The sequence below is a fragment of the Phaseolus vulgaris genome, chromosome 3 (assembly GCF_051622355.1).
Source record: "Phaseolus vulgaris cultivar YP4 chromosome 3, ASM5162235v1, whole genome shotgun sequence".
NCBI classification, from domain to species: domain Eukaryota; kingdom Viridiplantae; phylum Streptophyta; class Magnoliopsida; order Fabales; family Fabaceae; genus Phaseolus; species Phaseolus vulgaris.
In genome coordinates, this window is record NC_143500.1 from 12,436,900 (window position 1) to 12,456,837 (window position 19,938).

Sequence of the window (19,938 nt, forward strand, 5' to 3'; positions counted from 1 at the left end):
TTATTGTGTGCTTTAATTTTCAATGAAATGAATGGATGATTATAACTTTATACATTATTTTATTTTATTATGAAAAAATGGTTGTTAAATTTTATAATTGTATAAAACAAATTATAAAAAAGATTATAAACAAAATTATAAAAAAGTGGTGGTTAAATTTTATTTATTCAGAATTAAAATTACGTCGGTTAAAAACACCACTATTTACGTATATTATGGCGGCAGAATCTTCGTCAATGAATGTAAATTGCGATAGTTATAACTGACACTATTTACATATAAAAACCGTCACTACTTACACTATGTTTAAAGTGGCGGGTGTTGCGGCGGGTAGCGTAAAACCGCCACATTAAACTTTGTGGCGGCCAGTTCTATGGCAGTTTGGGAAACCGCCACAAGCGTATATTGTGGCGGTTATAAACGTCAGTTTATACGAAAATAACCGCCACAATATACATTTTTTTTTGTAGTGAGTGGTAGAATTTACTACACGATTATAAGCAAATTCAACATGTGGTAGTAAATTCTCCCAAACTCTAGGATTCTCGGAAATAAAAAGCATCTCAACATTTGTCCCAAAGTTCTATTTACCACTTCGGTTTGACCATCGGTTTGTGGGTGACAAGTGGTAGAAAATAAAAGTTTAGTACCAAGCTTATCTCACAAGGTCTTCCAAAAGTGACTCAAGAACTTGGAATCTCTATCGGACACAATAGTTCTAGGAATACCATGTAAACGAACCACTTCTTGAAAGAAGAGATTTGCAATATGACATGCATCATCCACTTTGTGGCAAGGAATAAAGTGAGCCATCTTTGAAAAACGATCCACTACCACAAAAATGGAATCCTTTCCCTTAGATGTCTTGGGTAATCCTAAGATGAAATCCATAGAAATGTCAACCCAAGGCATTGAAGGGATAGGAAGAGGAGTATATAAATCATGGGGATGCAATCTAGATTTAGCTTTACGGCAAGCTATGCATTTTTCACACAAACTATGAACATGTTTATGCATATGAGGCCAAAAGAAATGTTCATGTAACACATCCAAAGTTTTTGCAACCCCAAAATGACCCATTAATCCTCCCTCATGTGCTTCTCTAACAAGAGATAATCTAATGGAGCTTTGGGGAACACAAAGACGTTTTGCTTTAAAAAGAAAGTCATCTTGTATAAAAAAATCTTTGTGTCCACCTTTGATACACTCTTGATAGATAAGAGAATAATCAAAGTCATCATGATAAAGATCCTTAATGTGATCAAAGCCAAGAAATTGAGAACCCAAAAGATTGAGCAAGGCATAGTGTCTAGAAAGTGCATCGACCACAACATTATTTTTGCCTTGCTTATGCTTGATCACATAAGGAAATTGCTCAAGGAATTCCACCCACTTAGCATGCCTCTTGTTAAGTTTGTTTTGGCTTTTCAAATATTTAAGAGATTCATGATCACTATGAATCACAAACTCTTTAGGAAAAAGATAATGTTGCCAAGTAAACAAAGCTCTAACAAGTGCATATAATTCCTTATCATAAGTGGAATAGTTGAGATGACTTCCTTTCAATTTCTCACTAAAATAAGCTATGGGGTGACCCTCTTGAAGGAGAACAGCCCCAATGCCTATACTTGAAGCATCACATTCAATCTCAAATGTTTTAGCAAAATTAGGAAGGGCTAAAATGGGAGCATTAGTCAATTTTTCTATTAAAACATCAAAAGCATGTTGTTGTGCTTCTCCCCATTTAAAAACCACATCCTTTTTCACTATATCATTGAGAGGTGCAGCTATGGTACCGAAGTTGGGTACAAATCTTCTATAAAAAGAAGCAAGACCATGGAAACTTCGGACATCATTCACATTGGTAGGCGTTCGGCTACCATTGATACTCATACATTTCGCTAGTCTTACATAATGATTTTTCTGCACCCTAACTTGAAGTCTATCATACTCAAGATTTTCCCATAGCATAGTAGAGTTATCAATGGAAACTAATGATGCCCTTTCACCCACCACTTTGGAGAAGCAGTCTTTATTCCAGAGGGTGATGGGTATGCCATAGCACCTTACCCATACGAGCTTATTGTCTACAACAAAATTCTCCGTCCATGGATCGATCCTGCCAAAAACACTATCGAACCATGCCTTATTGAGTTTTATCAGGACCTCCAATCTCTCCCCTTCCTTTGGTGTGAGCAAGGCTAGGTTGTCACCCAGTTAACGCACTTTGATCATACTCATACCACCTTTCAGAAACTCTTCTTCTAACTGTTCGAAGTCCAACTCTTCTTTGAAGTGGCCAATAGCACTGAACTTCATCCATGGTAGAACCAACTTTTGGTTTGAGATGAACGACCCCTTCACCTCCTTTTGAGGACCTCCTTTAACTATATCAGCAAAGGATTGATTCCCTTTTTTTCACCCATACCTCCTTCCTCCTCTCCCTCCCTTTTCCCCCTTGCCCTTCTGAACCCCACTTCCTTGCCCCTGCCATCGACTCTGAATCAGAATTCTTGTGTGCCCTAAAGGGCTCCCCATTAACATTGGACACGTACCTCCGGTACTTCGGAATGTTTACGTAGAGCTTCCAATTCCCTATATAAATTTTGTCTAACTCCTTCTCCAACCTTACCACATTTCCCACATCAAAGAAGCGTACAAACCCAAAACGCCTTCCCCATTTATTCAGTCTGCGAGCAATAAAGACCTCTTTCACTCTTCCCCATTTTTGGAAAACCTTGTGCATGTCCAGCTCCCCAAACCCATGAGGAAAATTGGAAAAGAAGAAGGTTGTGTAGTCAACCTTAGATTTTTGGCCAGCGTTAAAGTTACCGTATCTTTGCGTGGAGCTAGCTTCCCATCCTCTCATGCTTCGGAATCATCTTTTGTGCATAGATGGATGGACCCTAGTGTTTCTCTATTTAACTCTTACCTTAATACTTTAGCATGTCTTTCACTTTCAATGTGAAAAGAAAATAATTCAACTTGAGTTTAGAGGTTAAACACTCGTGTTTAATTATAAATCTTATGTTTAATAGTATTCAATTTTACTAAAATAGCCTCATTATCACACAAAAACACTAAAAGACTATACTTGTTCTAATATTTTTTCGATGAAATTCTTTTTAAGATTAAGGTAATTTATAGAACACAAATTACAAAAGTAATTATTGTTTTTTCATTGATAACAAAATTTAATTAATGAAACCCTTCAATAGAAGGATTAAGAAAATAATTTTCTTAAATTATATATGTTACAAAAATATTGGGAACATACTTGTTATTTTTTTCAAATATTTTTTTAAAAGTGTGTTTGGATGAAAATTTGTAAGGGTGTAATTCATTTATATACGGAGAATTTAAAACACTTTACAACAATTAAATTATGTTGTTTGGGTACGGAATTTTAAAATTATGTTAGGAGAGTAATTGAATTACTTAAATAAGAAATTTTAAATTCACATATAAAGTAAGAATTTAATTTTTTTTTATATTTAAACTCATGTATCTTGTTTTTATGTTCTTCCTAGTTCAATTTTGGTTTGAAAATCGTCTATCTAAATAAGATCAAATGTTCAAATTTTCTTATTATTCCTTGTTGCAATTAAACTATTTTTTTTAGTTGTCTCTTGTCTTAATTACTTTTGTTTTATTAAAACATCTTTGATTATTTAAGTCAAATAATATTTTTTGTCTCTTCTATGAATATTTGAAAATTGAAGAGCTTTATTTTAAAAATTAAAACTTATTAGTATTATTATCTCTTAATACATTAAATATTGAAAGATAATTTTAAAATATTTCAATGAACAATTATTATATACTACGATAAGTAGGAAATGAGTGAAGAATAAAGTTAAATATAATAACTTTAACTATTACCTCTATTACTTTATTGTTCTAGATTAATATTCAAAACTATCATTCTTGAAGCACATAAACATTGAATAGGAGAGAATCACTAAGAAGGGTAGAGAACTGAATATATTTTAGATGAACAAAAGCTATTACATATTAAATTGGATGATTAATATAAACCCTAAACAAATTATATAAGAATATGGTAAAATCTTTCATTCACGATCTCCCTATGTAGCTTCATGGAGTTCTCCCTTATCTTCTTTTCCTCTCGCTCTTTCTCAAAAAAGTTCAAGATAAATATTTGTTCTTTGTTTCTTTTTAAGCATTACTTGCATATCATATTATAATTCCTTAAACTAAATTATTCATTGTACAATTATCACTCTTTACTCCATTTTCCATTTTTGCTCCTTCAATAGAATTTGTTGAGCGAATTTTCACTCTTTCATTTTATGCCCCAAGTTCCACCTTTTGTTCTTGCAAAATTTTCAAAGCAAATAAGGTTTCTTAAAGAAATTGAATTAATTTGTCATGTAAAACAGAATAATTCAACAAGTAAAATAGACAATAAAAAAAATATTATTAACTAAATTAAGCAATGTTCTTAATGATAATGAATTAATTATAATTTAGAGATAGAGAAAATATTATCATTTGTTTTAATTTTTATTGACTATGCATATTCAAAATACAAGACATTATGATGTATTCCATTTTAATATTCACTGAACATAGAAAAATGACTCATGGTTAATGATATATTGTAAGAAATAATTAATAAATGAGACATTATGATTTGTATTTAATATAAAACAAAACTTTTCTTTGATTTTAATCCCTTCAAAAATCTTAAACAACTGCTTTTAATTTCAGTGTTTTTTAAGTTAAATAAATAATATTTATTTTAGAAATATCTAATATTAACCTTGTATCACAAGCACTAACTAATGTTACTTAAGAAGGTTGCATGAGCAATTAATTAGCATCACATTATAGTAGAAAGAAGCAAAACCAAAATTTTTGAGTAATGGAAATCCGAAGTAAATAAAAATTTACTAATATATGCCATAACATCATACACATCCATATTGCTACTTTACCTGTGAAAACATTAAAGATTACACTCTTGATACGAAGATTTCTAAAAATTTGAAATCATCTCCTTGAAATAATTGTTTGAGGGGTACAATATCATAAATATAGCCCCACCAACACATTCATAGTATCATACATAAAATAAATTGATACACAGACTCTTATTACAAGATGTATCCATCAACATTTATGATCATAGATAAGAATTATGAGTAAAGAAGGGCAAAGTCAGCATTTATTTCACTCTATCAGTTGGACCTCCTTGCAGCATGTTTGATCTGAAGGATAATGTAACGTCACCTTCTCCACTGAGGTTGAATCAACTTATCTGAAATTGATAATATTCACACAACACTGATGAATGTCAAAAAGTAAGGCTTCAAGCAGATTTCACTACTATTGTATTTATTTCAAGTACATAATATGTAGAGAATGCGACTATTTTAGAGATCATGTAACTACTAAATAAGTTATGATTGCAGGTCTCAGACTTAAAACTCTCTCATTCTTAAAATGAAAACTGGTGAACCCTTGTATATATGTGTGAAATCAAGCACTAAATAAGTAATAATTTTAAAACAAGTTGTCCTAATCCTGAAAAAGAATGAAAAATAAGCATGCATAACAAAAGCAACTATACGCATGTACATATATTGAGAATGTTTTCTGTAGATGAATGTGTGTCTGTGCAAGTCATTGTAATTGTATTTCCAAAGGCATGTTTTACAACTTTACTATCAATTGAAATGGTAAAAGAAAGTAAAACAAAAAATGTTTATCTCATGAATAGGTGAAAAGGGTGCAAAATCCTAAATTGGTACCAGTTCCATCCCTTGAAGATGATAGAGATCTATCAGTCCTTATCTTGTGGCTCAAGGAAGCAAATCTATCTGATCGTGGAGAGAACGAACCTAGCTTGCCACCAAGCGATGATGAAAGTGAAAGCCGGCGAGTTATACTACTTACATCTGCCAGATCAGTAACAGACCGTGGAGAGCATTGTCCTCTTAGCCTAGCTTTTGTAGATTCAGTGGGAGCCATATAACTTGGAACTCTTGGAGTGTTATTAGGCAACACATTTTCAAGATCTGTAAAATTAGCAGGAAGGGAAGCTCTTCTCTGGAAATTCTTACACTTCACATTATTGAACTCCTCAATGACTCCTCCATCTTTACTATTCATCAAACTAGGCTGCAAGGGAGAATTAAAACCATTACATGACTCGTTATTATCATGCTCTTGTGCTTCCTGTCCAGGACTTTCCTCAAGATCACACTCTTCTGACTTTGGCACTGCCAGATATTTCTTCTTCTCTGATGAAGCACCACCATCCTCCTCTGGAATATCATTGGCTTTTGTCTGATCTGAAACTTTTCTTGTGTTGTGTGTTCTCTTCTCATTAGAAGCCTCCGACTTATCAGAAACATTCTGAGTTTGAGATTTTTTAGAACTCCTTTTTTCAAGTTCCTTTATTGGATGTTCCTTAGCTGAATGCAATGCGGGGTTTGAATCCTTTTTTGGATACCGTTTATGTTTGTTGGAATCTGAGACTAAATCATGACCAACCCTCAAAGCAGGTGCTTTCCTGGCATTTCTTTTAACTTGTCCCTTATTAGTTTCTACAGTTTGAGAACTTTCCATTTGCTTATCGGACACTGAATCAGATCTCTGCCCTTCTTTAAGTGGTACCCAAAAGTGTGATTTCGTCCAACGGTCAAGCCATTCCCAAGCCAAGTTAGGTTCCCCAGTATTATATTTGAGATGTGGAGAAACAGCAGAGGGTGATGAAGCCAGAAGCTGAAAGACATATATCATAAGTTATTATCTAAAATAACGTAAGTTTTAAAACAATAAGAAAAAGGGTCAAGAACAGAACAAACATCCTTACGTTCAATATTATGCAATTCATATGTTCAATGTTATGCAATTCATAATTCGTATCAGTAAAAGAGTTTTACAACACTAATGAGTCATAAGTCAACACATAAAAGTTTACGATACCACCTCCAACCCTCCAATACCTTACAACACTGAGTTTGTGAGTTTTTTTCTTATATATTGCACAACTTTCGCATTTTTACTTAATGGAACTCACACTTGAATTCTTAACAAAATCAATGTAATTCATTTCAATAAGTCATATCCATAAATGAATGTAAGAATTTAGTAATTTGACCTATAAAGACCACCCTTAAAGACAATTAAGCATAGTCAGATAAGGTAAGCATTTATGATAGCATTTATTGTCCTCGAATATTGAGTGCTAACTTGAGCATTGGAGAAACTTTTACAGGTATACTCTCACCTCTTGGAACCAACAGTCGAAGACCGAAGGCGAATATCAGGTCATTGATAAAAAAAGATACTTGTTAGAACATGTACTTACAAATACCAAGAAAATTTTGGCGCACATTATTGTCATGCTTCACAGAGCATGTAAAAGATGGGAACTCTTATCCGATATGATAAGAGGAAGGAGAGAAACTTAAGTTGAAGCAAATAACGAATATAAAATGTGGTGTGTGAAACATGATGATGAACAGAGCCATATAACCCAAATGTGGTAGTCGATGAAAATCATGTAGGATATTTTAACATGACAGAAAAAAAGACAAAACAGAACAATGGGTTGATTTTTGTCCTTGTTTAACTGACGCATACTATTTCAGCAAAGTAAACAAGAAAGAACGCGAGTAGAAAGAACACCAACCTTAGCGTAACAATCTTTCATGAACGGTAAAAGTTTAAGTTGATAATGACATCTTAATTCTAGTTTGAAGTGAACTGAATAAGCTATATCATGTCAAGTGCGAACAAGAGCAAAGTTACACTTTGTACATTAGACAATACATAAATACTTCCCTACCTTGTTAACAAAGATATTATCTGAGAGCTTCACAGCCTCTGTAGATGTAACTACTCCAATAGATTTCAACAATTTAGTATCCTGAGCAAAAAGATATTGGAGAAGCATTAAGTTGATGCATACAAGTAAAAGGGCAAGTAATCATGTGATCTAAGCTAGGAAGTGTAAAGCAGAAATCACTAGTACCTTCTCATTCTATTATAACATCTTTCAATATTGATGAAATGAAAAACCTTTAACATGTCTATTGAAAAACTTAAGACAAAACACAGATGATTGTGCTGATATAATTAGTTCAAGTATGTTTACCTTAAAAATTTTCTGGACTGCGAGGCCAATTTCAGAGTGCCTAACCTTGTAACCACGGGCCAATGCTTGAAATCTAACTACTGACTTCACACAATACAAAGCAGAAATAGCTTGTCTCCGAATCAACTGGCCACGAATATAAGCTTGCAGTGGAATGATACCTTTTACTGCTTTATAAGTTCCTCCTGCCTTCAATTGAATAAGATATGAATTACTTTATGGCATTCATGAACAATTCATATAAAAGAGTTGGTGTTTATGAAATTTGCACTCTGCAGTGATAGTTTATAAATTATAGGAATCAAAGCATGTTGCAAATGCATGGCCAAATATATTTGTAAAACTTCCAAGCTATCATTCTATTAAATTTCATACAAAAATCATAAGCAGAAGGACTACTTGCATCTATAATCACTGTATACATGCGTTTCTTGTATTTCCGAGGATGAAGTTGAAAAAGAGAATGTATCAAATTCCAATTCAATTCATAGTAATCCAAACTCAAGAAACAGGATGCAATTCATATAAATCTTTTAAAGAAAATTAACAAATTAGTAGAATAATTTGAGCATAAATAATCAGAGGAAGCGTTGAATACGATCAGTATGCGATAAGGATACCTCCATACAAAAAGTACTAAAATAAAGTAACATTCTGTTTCTCAAAAGCCTTCAAAGAGATGCAAACCAGGTTGTAGAAATACTCTAACTTATCTAAGAACTCCAGAACTCAAATACAATTGTTGAATTTAACTAAAAAGATTACGAACCACAGAAAATTGTTGCTATCTTCCTGAAATTTCACCGAAAAAGGGTGGTCAAATAACAAAGACAGACTAAAGAACATTAAGCACAAAAAACTTTGAACAGAAAAATGTGGTCACGGCATTTACTTGAACAAAATGGTCTCCTAATAATTTGTTCAAAATGAAAAATAACACGTGTACTATAATCCTATTTGGAAGTGTTTCTCCATTATCTCCTTTTAGACAATAAAAATAAGAGGAAAAATTGAAATTAACTTTTTCATTACTAAAATTAACTTACAGACAAACTAATTTGCAGAAGCTCTCTCATATAGCTTCTTTAAATTTTTATTTTCAACTTGTGTATCACTTAATTTTAGCTTAAGGAATTTCATTTTTTTTACTTTATTTTCTTAGAATATGGAGAAGCTCGTACAAACAAGTTCCATACAAAAAGTTTGATAGTGAATATAACTTCCAAAGGACATTGTATAAATGGAAGAAGTGAATACCTGATAACTTCTAATAGCAGCCTGAATAGTTATAGCTGTTTCTACTAGCCTGATTTTCTCATTATGGTTCTCACCATAAAAATTATCAAGAGATTGTGCATTGGCCTGCTCATCTTCAGTTGCAAGAATTACCCCATCATTTGATGCCTTTTCTGATAGCTTAGTAGCATTTGCACCAGATATAGGAGCAGACATGGATGTCTCCGAAGACACCACCAGAACATCCTTGTTACTCGAAGGTTTCTTTACAACAACAGAATTCACAATTACAACTTGCAGGTTAGAAAGTCTACATTACAGTTACAGCCAATAAACACCAGAGTAGCAAATCTACAAACACCAGTTAAAGATTCTTGTCCTTAACACACCCTTTACTTTTATATTAATATAGACATTGAGAAAGATCGGTCATAAACAATGATTGAGGCCAATCACAAAAGCCAAATAGAAAAACTTACATAAATATCTTTCTCTCTAGAAGACTTAGACTTTGATGATGATTTCTTCCCCAGAAGGAAGTTTCTGATCCATTTTCCAGGACTCTGTCTTCCCATCACGGCAAATATCAATACTTCAGAAAGCACAGAATTCCAATATCAAAATCTGCAAGCATCATATATAACAGAACAGAACCCTTAAATTAGGAAGCTTCAGCAAAACATTTTGAGCAAGATAATTTCTATGTTCTAATCGTTTCTTCCAGCAATATCTTCGACCAAGCAAAGACCGTGAACCATAAACATAAAATCAGAATTAAAACAAACAAAAAAAGCAATAATTACATTAGCTCCAGCACACTGTAATTTCTTCTGGCATATAAGTAACACATTATTATTGTTGTTGTTATCACAATTTAAACAGTGATGCACACAAAAATGACCACAAGTAATTCAAAAAAAATAATCTGCAATGCCTATTTTCTTATAATAAGGACAACAAGTAGAAGTCAAAGAGAAGCAGAAATGGTTCTTCTCGTACACAATGCCAAAGAAGAGTCACCTTCAGGGTGCACGACTTCCCATAAGAAAACGGTGAAGTAGAAAAACCACAAACGTTTGATGCCAACAAGAAAGAAAGGAAGAGGTGGAGAGAGTTAAGAAATGGTGGAATGCAATGCATGAATGAACATAGCATTTGAAGAAACCAAGAGAAGAAAAAAACTTAGAAAGAAAATATTAGTAACTAATTTAAGAGACAGATAAATAAACAAACGTGGCACTCATTAAGGAACCGACAGAAGTGACAGTGTCCTATGGAATTGAAGAGACTCTGTAATGCAAACTGCAAGATACCTCCCTCGAGGTTTCATGTTTCAAATCTAACAAAAACACATCCATGTTTATTTTAGTCTATGTATTTTTGGTCCCTGATTATTATATATCTCCCAAAACCAGATACTAAACATATTTTATGTTTATTATGCCTTAACATATTTCATATTATTAAATTACAATATATATTTTTTGTACATTTTCTTTGTATAAATATTTTTTATTATTTTTATAATAATTGAAATCCATCTAATCATTTGTCATTTCAAGACTGAGGTGTCTTTTGTCATTTTGCAATGATGAAGGCAATTTTTATGATCATCTTTTGGAAATGGATCAATTTTGAGTATTATTTTTGCTGCTATATATTTTAGTACTGTTACTAAAATTATCTCACGTTTTTAATTTTTTATACAAGACATTCATTATATGAACATAACATATTACGCTTTCAGCGCCGAATTTTATTACGGTGGTTTTTTTCCACAGATAGTGTAATTTTATTTAATATTTTTTATGTAATTTTATTTAATATTTTTTTTAAATTGACAACAAAAATATTTTAAAATTGGTTAACTTATATTTTTTATGTACAGTTTTAGTTTAAAATGATTAAACTGAAGTTATATTCACATTAATTATATTAAATTACATTAAAATCGTATTCATATACACGATTTATTGAATTCAGGAATAAAAAAATTATCTATTATAAAAAATATCAAATGAAATTACACTTAAAAAAACAATTATGGTAGAGTAGAGGAATCTAGAACGGATGTGAGATTCAATTTTCCCGTAATGGATTTTCACTTTGAACAGTGATCAGTGTTACTAAGAGAAATAAAGTCAATTTCAAGATTTTGTTTTAAATATACTATTTATGGAAAAAGAAATATTTCACGTGCTTTGTTATCCGTACCCAACAAAAATTAAAGATTACTAATAATAGTAATTGAAATACTATTTTAATGGATTTGCACTGCATGTTTTTACTTCCTGGAATTGAAAAGCGGATTAAAGGTTAAAAACTAACCTGAAAAAATAGATATAAAATCCAGTAATCAAATTAAAAATTGATGAAATGAGTAAAAAAAAGGTCAAATATAAGTTAAAATAGAATTATTATTATTATTCTTAAAAGTTAATTTTTTATTTTAAATATTTAAATATTTAAATTTTAAAAATAAAATAAAAAACCATGATGGCAGGTTAGAATACAACTACTTATTTTTTATTTTTTTTTTATAAAAAATTTCATATTAAATATTATTATCCATCACATAAAAAAAATAGAGTAGATTCTTATTTTTCTTCTCTTCAGTAAACTGAATATAGTAGTAACATAAAAAACCTTTTACGTAGTTTAAAATATCGCATGTGACTTCATTCATTTTGATTATTTCACTTTACATGTTGAAAGCAATAAAATAATATATTTCACTATCTTTACGAATTAAAAATACCAATAATATTGGAGGGTGAAATAATGTACTTAAGAATAATTATAATATACTTAATTTTTTTACAAATAATTATATATATATTATATATATATTATTTTGTATGTGAACAAATGGAACAACTGCAAGTTTTTAATCATCAAGAATTGTAACTCTGAAAGAAAAAGTTTGGAAAGCGATGAATCTGTGATGGGTTAGGAAGTCGGATTTTATGAAGAGATATTTTATTATTGTTTACGTATAGAACCGTATATTATTCAGTATTCTCCAAATTTTGTTCACACACGTTTCGGGCTCGGTATTCGTAGATGTTTTCTGCAGAAAAGAAATGGAGATTGTACCTAAAAAAAATTCAACGCTTAAATTAGTCTTCAGTATTCAGAGTAGTAATAACTGGGGAAAGAAAAACGTACATTCAATCACTGGGGAAAGAAAAACGTACATTCAATCAGATGACGTTAATGTATTAATAGGGTCCATAGAGAGCATTGTTCTTGTTGGACAAGAATTATCTTGTCTTAGTTAATTGTTAATAATGAAGATTTGTTTGATTTCTTAATTAGCTTTATTATGTAAATAAGATTATTATAATTTTGATTTGTGAAGTCTTGTTAATTTAGGTACAATTGGCTTCAAAAGAGGTTGAATGGAGCTTGAACTCAATTCGCTTAATTAAAACACATTATAATAATCAAGGGATAAGGAAAAGTATGCATAAAGTTTATACTGGTTCATCCAATAATTAGGACCACGTTCAATCTCCCTAAGTAACCTGCTTAACAACTTTAGTAACACAAGTATTGAGCATCATTCCATGAAAGTATTCTACACCTCTCCAAGGAAACCAATCTTATTCTCTCTGTGAGATCAAGACCTCTAAACAAGTGAGAAACATTTTAATCAGAGAGCATCAGTAAAAGCGCACAGGGTTATCTTCACACAGTGAAGGATTTACAATATATGGCTCACTCCCCAAAGAATAGATACTCTAGCAAGTATGAAAATGTATAATCACAATAAGACTATTCACACTATAGATATTGATCATGTTGTATATACGTGATGTTGTGTGTCTTCTTCAGCTGCAAGATCTTTATATAGCTTTCAGATTATGATTGTCAAAGCTTTGATTTCTTCTCTTTTTCACATAATCGTCAGACGCTCAATATGGAAACTCTTCGATCTGGTTGATTCTTCTGCGTCTTGGACTTTAAATATATTTTGAATTGTTTCTTCCTTTGTCCAAATGTGAACGTTGATACTTCAATGGGGTAATCTTGACTATCTTTATCATATCCTTCATTGTTTTGAATTGTTATCATCTTCTTCTCATCAAAAGCTACATATGGCAACTTCTGCTCTGATCTTACATTGTGCGTCTTTGAACATGTGAAACAATTTGAATTGTTTTCTCTTAATCATCTAATGTGAATGTTAAACCTTCAATGCTTTGTGATTAATTCTTCAGTTGATTCTGTCATGTATTTTATTCTTGAATGTTTTAGACTCTTAATGTCTTATATGTGCCTTAAAACTAAACTCACTCAACTTGCATGATGTCTTATATATGCCCAACAATACCAAAAATCTATTAAGTGTGTCAAAATTAACTGCTGACAATAACATTTTTGTTGAGTTTGATGCAAATTGTTGCTTTGTGAAGGACAAGTTAACAAGGAAGGCAATTCTAAAAGGGACACTTAAAGATGACTTATATCAGCTTTCAAAGACTGAACGTGACTTGTGTGCTTATGTATCTGTCAAGGAAAGCTAGCATAGAAGGCTTGGTCATCCAAATAATATAGTCCTAGATAGAGTCTTGAAAAGTTGTAATGTGAAAACTATCACCTAGTAGATTTACTTGGATTTATCATCTGAAATAGAAATCAGATACTGCACAAGCCTTTATTCGGTTTTAAAACATGACAGAAAATTTGTTTAACAAGAGAATTAAGACAATCCAATGTGATGGTGGTGGTGAATATAAAGTTGTGCAAAACCATGCAATACAAGCATGGATACAATTCAGAATGTCATGCCCTTACACATCACAACAAAATGGTAGAACTGAGAGAAAACACATGCATATTGTTGAATTTGGCTTGACATTGCTAGCACAAGCCAAAATGCCCCTACATTTTTTATGGGAAGCTTTCTCCAGAGTATTTTATCTCATAAACAGGCTTCCCTCTCTAGTCACTCAAAATGAAAGCCCTTACTCATTGCTTTTTCGAAAGGAATATGACTACAATTCCTTAAAACCCTTTGGGTGTGATTGCTATCCCTGTCTCAAGCCATATGATCAGCACAAACTACAATTCCATACAACCAGATGTGTGTTTTTGGGCTATAGTAACTCTTATAAAGGATACGAATGCATAAATTCTCATGGAAGAATCTTCACTTCAAGACATGTTGTTTTCAATGAAGAACATTTTCCATTCCATGATGACTTTTTCAATACAAGAATTCCCTTGAAAACACTAACTGAGAGTTCATCTCTCCCTTTTTCTTTGCCTACTGTAAGTAACTCACATATTGGAGAAACCACACTTCCAGATAATAACAATCTTGGTGACAAACAAGAACCATCCAATCCAACTGAGAGTTTTGTAATTAATCTTAGCAGAGATCAGGCTGCAAATGATTCAACAAGGAGCAATCCAATTTCTAAAAATAATTCATCAAGCATCAGTCTAATTTCTAAAAATAATTCACCAAACAACATTCCAATTCCTGATCTCACAGAAACAGTTGCTAGAGATCACCAAGATCTTGTTGAACAAAACACAAACATCAACACTCATTGGACCAAGAGCAAGGTTGGAATTCACAAGCTAAATAAGCCATATGTTGGGTTTGTTGAAACTATCACAGATGAGAAGGAACCAGAAAATGTCACAGAAGAACTTACAAGACCACAATAGAAAGAAGCTATGGAAAAAGAGTATCAGGCACCCATGTCAAATCAAACCTGGCTCTTAGTACCATATCAAGGTTAAGAAAACATCATTGCTTCTAAATGGGTCTTCAAGACCAAGTACAAAGCAGATGGGACAATTGAAAGGAGAAAGGCAAGACTAGCAAAAGGATTTCAACAAAAAATTGGATTGGACTATGAAGAGACCTTCAGTCCAATTGTCAAGGTCAATACAGTTCAGATCATACTCTCAATTGCAATGCACCTCAATTGGGAGGTCAAAAAGTTGGACATAAACAATGCATTTCTCAATGGCTATCTCAAAGAAACTGTGTTTATGCATCAACCAGAAGGATTTCTATACTCAACTAAATCAGAACATGTTTGCAAGTTATCCAAGGAAATTTATGGATTGAAACAGACCCCAAGAGCCTGATTTGACAATCTAAAAAATGCCTTAGTCAACTGATGTTTCGAGAACAGAAAATGTGATTCTTCACTATTCATTCTAAAAGGTACAGATCACATGACCTTCCTACTTATATATGTGGATGATATAATTGCCACAGGGAACAACACCAAGTTCTTGGAATCCTTCATCAAACAACTCAATGATGTGTTTTCACTTAAGGATTTTGGTCCACTGCACTACTTCTTATAGCATTATCAATTAACAAACTCAGGCAATTCATGAGCCATCCCACTATAGATCACTGGCGAGGCATAAAAAGAATACTGAGATATTTTCAAGGTACCATTCAACACTGCCTGCACATTAAACCATCAACAGACTTGGACTTAGTAGGATTCTCAGATGCAGACTGGGCAACAAGTGTGGATGATAGAAAATCCATGGCTAGTCAATGTGTCTTCCTTGGTGAAACACTTGTTTCTTGGTCTTCGAGGAAGCAAAAGGCAGCCTCAAGATCCAATACAAAGTCAGAATATAGAGCATTGGCTGACTTAGCTGATAAAATAGCATGGACCCATTCACTTCTTGATGAATTGAAACTCCCTCTACCAAGAGAACCAACATTGTGGTGTGATAACTTGAGTGCCAAGTGATACAATCCAAGTAAACAAGGAGATGACCAAGGCCTCAAGAGACCATTCACACTATGAGCATTCATCTCAACAATCAAATCAAGACCCCACCAAAGATCTAGCGGACCTCACCAGAAGAAGAAGTGGGCATAGACCAGAACACCATATGTTTTTTCTTCTGGTCTTCTTAAAAATAAAACATGTTGTAAATAATTTGGACTCATTTTAGGGGTCCAAATAGCAAAATATGCTAGAATAGGTGCCTTTAGCATAATAGGGAGTGTAGTTATCATTTTAGCTTGTGCCTAACCCTTTAGGAAGGAAAGTTGACCTAGCTTTTAGAAGAACAAGCCTAAGGTGCGGGTTTGACTTAGTCAAACCCTAACGGCAGCCCCTCATACATTTACCATCCTATCCTTGCTCATCTTGTTTTCCAAGGCACTCATTCTTATAAATAAGGTGTCTTACTCTATGTATTTTCAAGTTGAATTTTTATATAAAAGGAAAACTCTGCACAAATTGTGTGAGACTTGTGTTCTCTTAGCTTAGGTCTTATCTTGTGAGAGTTGAGAGCTCTTCAAGTGGCGGCCCTCCATACTTATCTTGGAGAATCCACACTCCAAATGGAGTGTTCCATCACCATAAGCTTTATTTCCTTCATCTCTTCTTCCATTGTTCCATTACGCCTTTGTTCTTTATAATTGTGTTCTTATTTTTGCTTCCCTTTTCCATTTTGGTTTCCATGAGTTTCAATTCTGCAATATGTATCATCTTCATCATACAATGTGTTTTTCCCTTTTTTCTTTTGAAAGTGAACATTCACACTTACTTAACCACTAGGTTAAGTTCGTGTCTAGTGAGGATCTTCCCTAGGTTTCACCTTATATTTGCTAAAAATTCAAATCATAAACAAAGTGTCACCCTTAAAATGGATAAATCTAAAATCAAATCACATCACTAAGGCACTAAATTCAAATCCAGTTACGCATACTCGATCCAAACACATTGAAATTGATGTGCACTACATCAGAGACTAAGTACTGCAAAATGAGATTGTTGCAACCTATGTCCCATCAGCTGATCAAATAGCTTATTGTCTCAATAAATCATTAACTCATACATGATTCAGCCAACTCAAAGACAAACTAGGGGTGACTCTCTCACCCATCAGTTTGAAATGGGAATTTAGAGACAAGATCCCTTAATGTGTAGATTCCAATAATTATCTTTGATTGTGTCAATCCTTGTAATTATTGTAATTATCAACATTGATTTACCTCATTTACTATAGTATTGTGATACTATACATTAATTATAGGATTCATAGATAGTAAAATCTTTGGTTGTTGTTTGATAAAAAACAGAAAAAAAAAGAAAAAAAATTGGACATTTCAATTGTTCAACTGTTTTTTAAATTTCTAGACACCCAACTTAAATTTATCAAACTTCAATTAATTTTCAAAATATTATAGTAAAAGACAACTTATATTATCAATATCATTTTTGTTTGAAAGTTGTCACCTTCTTTAATTGAGAAAAAAAAATTATATTTTATCAATACATATTAAAAAAAAGTCTTATTCATCCTTCTCACCATTTTGAGTAGCATTTTGCATATACATAACATAAACTTAGATTAGATTACATCAGTAAAAACAAACAAACAAACAAGATGCACGTTTACTGAAACTTTAAGATTTAATATATATATATATATATATATATATATATATCAAATATAAAAGAATAAATATTCTAAATTATGCCACAATTAAAATTTAATAAAATTATTAATAATATATTAATCATTTTATTAAATTTCAAATAATAAACTAAAGCTCACTAATAAATTTAATATTAAGAAAATTATAATAATAAATATAGCAGAATAAATAAATTCAATAGTACAAATTTGTAATATAAATTGCTACATCACGAATTATGTGACTTCTAACCTAATTTATATACTTTATTCATAATGTTGTAAAGTAAATTTATTTTGTTTCCAAAATACTCTTTTATGTTATCTTTAATAAATTCGCATGTGACATATCTATACTTTTAATAATACATATGAATCTATGTTCGTATAAGTTATCTCTTTATTATTTTTTTCTCTCTAATTCTTCGATTTTCACACAAGATTCCCTCTCTATGCTTCTCTGTCAAGTGCTGCCACCATTTTATTTACTTTTCGGATATATATATATATATATATATATATCATTTATGATATTATTTTTGTTTTTATAATAATATTTTCACTTATTGTGTCTTTCATTATTTTAAATCTTATTGATAATTTAGTTATATGTAAAAATAAATTTATTTTGTGGACGAGCAAAAATCCTTTATATATATATATATGTATATATATGTATATATATATATATGTATGTATGTATTTAACATTTGATATTCCATGAAAATTTTGTTAACTCAAAGTTCTTATGTACCTAGCAAGAATTGACGTTGGAAGTTATATTTTACATTTATGTGTGAATATTTATAAGTTATTTTATAATTAATATAATAAACTTATAAATATTTATAAGTTTCCTATTGTATATTTTTCTTTCAAATTTCATACTTATTGCATGTAGAAATTGATTTACTTTTTTAAAAATTACTATGACTTATGGAGAAACGTGGCCTTAATCATCACGTTGTAACATGTCAAAGTCCCTCACAATTTTAAGATTCATCTAAACACAATCTATTTTTGTCAATGAAAACCAACCATTTCCACAAGATTAGTACACTCTGAACACTTCCATCACTTTTTTCAAGACCTTTTTTGGTAAATAATATCAAACTTCTTAAAACAAATAGCAAGATTCTACAAAATCTGAACACACGCATTATCTGTTCATTCATCTCCATGCAAACTTTCCATTCTCGGTTTCAATAAAATATCAACCCAATACTTCAAAGTCAAAGTTCTCCTCTTCATTATTAGGAACAAAATTGACTTCTCCATCACCATACACACACTCAAACAAAACAAAAAAGGGATTATACTTATGATTTACCAGAATTATTATAATGATCAAATTGTGAGAAAAACGACAATCCAAATGTTGCATATTACTTTTCTAATCTCTGATCAATAGCAGCAACATGCATACAAGGGAAACCGATGCTAAACTCTTCTTCAGATCTTGTCTTTACTTCCATTTTTATTTTTATGACAGGTTGTCCACCACTTTTTTATGTGCTGCAAACACCTATTCCCTAATGCTATGATAATATATAATTAACTAGTAAAGGATTAGGTGGAAATAATATCACTGTGTTCATTCAATAAATTTTCAGAGTAAAAACTAACAAAGATTTTTCTGCACAATGTATGTTAAGATATTTACCTAGAATTTGTGCCAAGCTTGGTCTTCTGTCTTCACTTTGCTCTCACTTCAGAGGAAACATCTCACCGACAGAGATCCCCACCACCACAAACCTCCAAATTCAAACCTCACCTCACCCAACCATTGGGCAGTTATGGCTTTATCATCGACAATGAAAGCTTAATTATTGTGGATAAAAAGAGCTTAATTATGAGGCCCTATGTAACATCATCACTTCTAACAACATCAAATGACTTAATATTGCTTAAATAAAAATGTTAATTTAAAAATTACATATTATTTTGGAAAACATCAATTTATAAAGAAATTTGAAATAAAAACTAATTTTAGAAAGAGTAAATTAGAGAAAATCTTATAATTAAAAAAATTATTGGTATTTAAAGTAGTTTTTATTATTAATAAAAATTTATAAAGTAACTTTTAAATTGGTATCTAACCATTAGCTACTATGATTTTATATACTAATTATTTATTGTAAATTAGTCTC

At 31.6% G+C, this 19,938-nt stretch overlaps 1 protein-coding gene across 5 annotated transcripts; it reads right to left on the reverse strand.

Moving 5' to 3' along the window:
- Positions 1-4,991: 4,991 nt before the first annotated feature.
- Positions 4,992-10,783, reverse strand: LOC137806605 (protein IQ-DOMAIN 29). 5 transcript variants are annotated; one of them, XM_068606811.2, is made up of 7 exons: positions 10,681-10,783; positions 9,847-9,991; positions 9,389-9,631; positions 8,132-8,320; positions 7,823-7,903; positions 5,778-6,753; positions 4,992-5,284 (listed from the first exon to the last, which is right to left on the reverse strand). In XM_068606811.2, the coding sequence occupies exons 2-7, from the start codon at positions 9,940-9,942 to the stop codon at positions 5,253-5,255; spliced, it is 1,617 nt and encodes a 538-aa protein (XP_068462912.1). In that variant the 5' UTR covers positions 9,943-9,991; positions 10,681-10,783; the 3' UTR covers positions 4,992-5,252. The 5 variants fall into 5 exon arrangements, with proteins under 5 accessions (XP_068462912.1, XP_068462913.1, XP_068462910.1 ...); XM_068606812.2 differs by having other exon boundaries at positions 10,367-10,739; XM_068606809.2 differs by having other exon boundaries at positions 10,624-10,726.
- Between the last annotated feature and the right edge of the window lie 9,155 nt (positions 10,784-19,938).

Coding starts and splice junctions, on each gene's coding strand:
- LOC137806605 (XM_068606811.2), bottom strand. CDS start 9,942: ATGGGAAGACAGAGTCCTGGAAAATGGATCAGAAACTTCCTTCTGGGG. Junction 9,632..9,846: donor CTAGAGAGAAAGATATTTAT/GTAAGTTTTTCT, acceptor GTTGTTGTAAAG/AAACCTTCGAGTAACAAGGA. Junction 8,321..9,388: donor CTGCTATTAGAAGTTATCAG/GTATTCACTTCT, acceptor ATTCAATTGAAG/GCAGGAGGAACTTATAAAGC.